The 2,034-nt window shown below is 50.4% G+C and overlaps 1 protein-coding gene across 1 annotated transcript; it reads right to left on the bottom strand.

Moving 5' to 3' along the window:
* Positions 1-80: 80 nt before the first annotated feature.
* LTR84_002973 (uncharacterized protein) lies at positions 81-1,384 on the bottom strand (the record flags this gene model as incomplete). Its single annotated transcript, XM_064846569.1, has 2 exons — positions 81-124; positions 169-1,384. The coding sequence occupies 2 exons, from the start codon at positions 1,382-1,384 to the stop codon at positions 81-83; spliced, it is 1,260 nt and encodes a 419-aa protein (XP_064699707.1).
* Between the last annotated feature and the right edge of the window lie 650 nt (positions 1,385-2,034).

Here is a 2,034-nt window from a genome sequence, read left to right as displayed (position 1 = left end):
CGTCGATCCCAAGGACAGCACAGAAATGGACCAGCCCGCTCTTGTACGGCTCCCCCCCAAAACGATGGAAGATGAAGAGGTTAAATATTCGAAGGACCTTTTTCACCCCGACCGGCAATAGCCACTGAGGTGTCAAGATGTAGTCGTATAGGTCTCGGCAGGCCTCACGCTGTGAGTCCACCCATGGAAATAGCTCACGCGCATCGCGAAGGACGTCTGTGGTAGGGACTGAAGGAACGAGGGCCGCTAGAGCTTCGACTCTACCACCAACTGAGCTCGAACTCGCGCTGGATTCAGTGTCATCAAAGTCACTGCCACTGTCATCCGAGTGGCTGTTCCCACCATCAGGGGGAGGAGATCGAGGTCGGCCAGTAATATCCGTAACATCAGGAAGACTCGACGAGGGAATATTTATATTCAAATTGACTGGCAGGGCGCCATCATCCCCAGTGGCCGTCCCAGCCAGCTCAACCTCCGCGCACCAGATACGCATGATATAGCAGAGGAACCGTCGATAAAGGTTGAAGTAGCGGTCCTCGCTATCGCGGTTCTGGAGTCGACCCATTGGCCGGACATCTGGCTCCTCTCGTTTGGGACTACGGAGCCAGCGCCGCGTCTCGAGGTCCATGGTCATGAGCCCCATACAGCACTGTGCTTGAAGTGCGTCCATAATGTCCATCATCCCTATCAGGACTGGTTCATCCTTTCTTGGGAGTCGGGTAGCCTCACTGAGGTGCTTGAGATTTCGACTGGCAAAATGCTCAGGCCAACGAGTACGGTTGAACCAGCCCGTCCGGTCCTGTTTTGCGATGTCGGCGTCGAGTATATCGAGCTCTCTTTGGTGGCTCGCCCGTAGGAGTGCCCAGCCCTCCTTGATGGACCGAACCTCGCTTTCCTGTTGAGTACTGAGCCCGGCGGCGACAGGAGGATCGGTTGGTGTGGGGCCTTCATCAGCCCCAACTGGCGAGGTCACCGCAAAGTATTTTCGCTGGCCACGGGAGACAAATAATGTCTGGGCGTAGATGTGACGCCAGTACTGGGGCCGTGACTCGGCCTTTCGCCACTGGTGGACGCGCCTCGCGTGGTTGGAAATCCCCTCCAGGTGAATACTGATGTATCCACAGCCGTCATGCTGACATAAATAGGCACGCACTGGGGCAGCGAGCCCTTCAATAGGATCTTGGAATGGGGGTGGCAGGGGAATAGAACTCGTAGGGGCACATACCTGGCTGGAAAACCGCCGGATAATGGCGTTTCGCTCGCCGAGAGGGAGCTGGTGCTCTCGACGGAGGTGCTGCGCGAGATCTGTAGTGGCGTACCCATGTTGCCGGCAGACAAATATCTGTAGGGTCGTGTTGTATAGAATGGGCTCGGTAGATGACATGGTCACAGCGGTATAGATAGGAGACCAGTAAATATACCAAGAGAATTCGGTGATGCGAGAATAATTAGAAGAATATCAACTCTAGATCTTGACATATTTGATCTTTCTTATCTGGAATGTGCGAGGAGTGAAGATAATACTATACCATAGTAGGTAGGGTCTCCTCCTTAGTCCCAAACACAATACAAGGGTTGGATTAAGCGAAAACAGTTGATTAGTCATCTCCTGTACTATAGTATAGGAGATATTAGATTTTATTAATATCTATAGCCTATATTATAGTATATAAGATAACTAATATCTTACCTAGGCCTTACTAGCGCATCTAGTCTTACTAAATTCTTAGCCCTTTTTATCTACTTAATACTATAGTATCTCCCCTATTTAATTAGTTATTACTACTTCTTATAGCCCTCTCACTCCTACTAACTCCTCTCTTTCCTTAAACTCTTAGACTCTTCTATCTTTCAATATAGTGTAGGATACTTCAATATAGCGAAGGCTGCTCAGATATGGCGAAGGCTGCTCAGATATGGCGGAGGATGTTCCAATATGGCCAAGGCTGCTCAGATATGGTGGAGGATGCTCAGATATGGCGGAGGATGTTTCAATATGGCGGAGGATGTTTGGGTATAATGGAGAATAGGATA

This window comes from Exophiala bonariae, assembly GCF_035927105.1.
Source record: "Exophiala bonariae strain CCFEE 5792 chromosome Unknown scaffold_145, whole genome shotgun sequence".
NCBI lineage: Eukaryota > Fungi > Ascomycota > Eurotiomycetes > Chaetothyriales > Herpotrichiellaceae > Exophiala > Exophiala bonariae.
The sequence above is the reverse complement of the archived record's forward strand: the minus strand, read 5'-3'. Positions and strand labels throughout refer to the sequence as shown.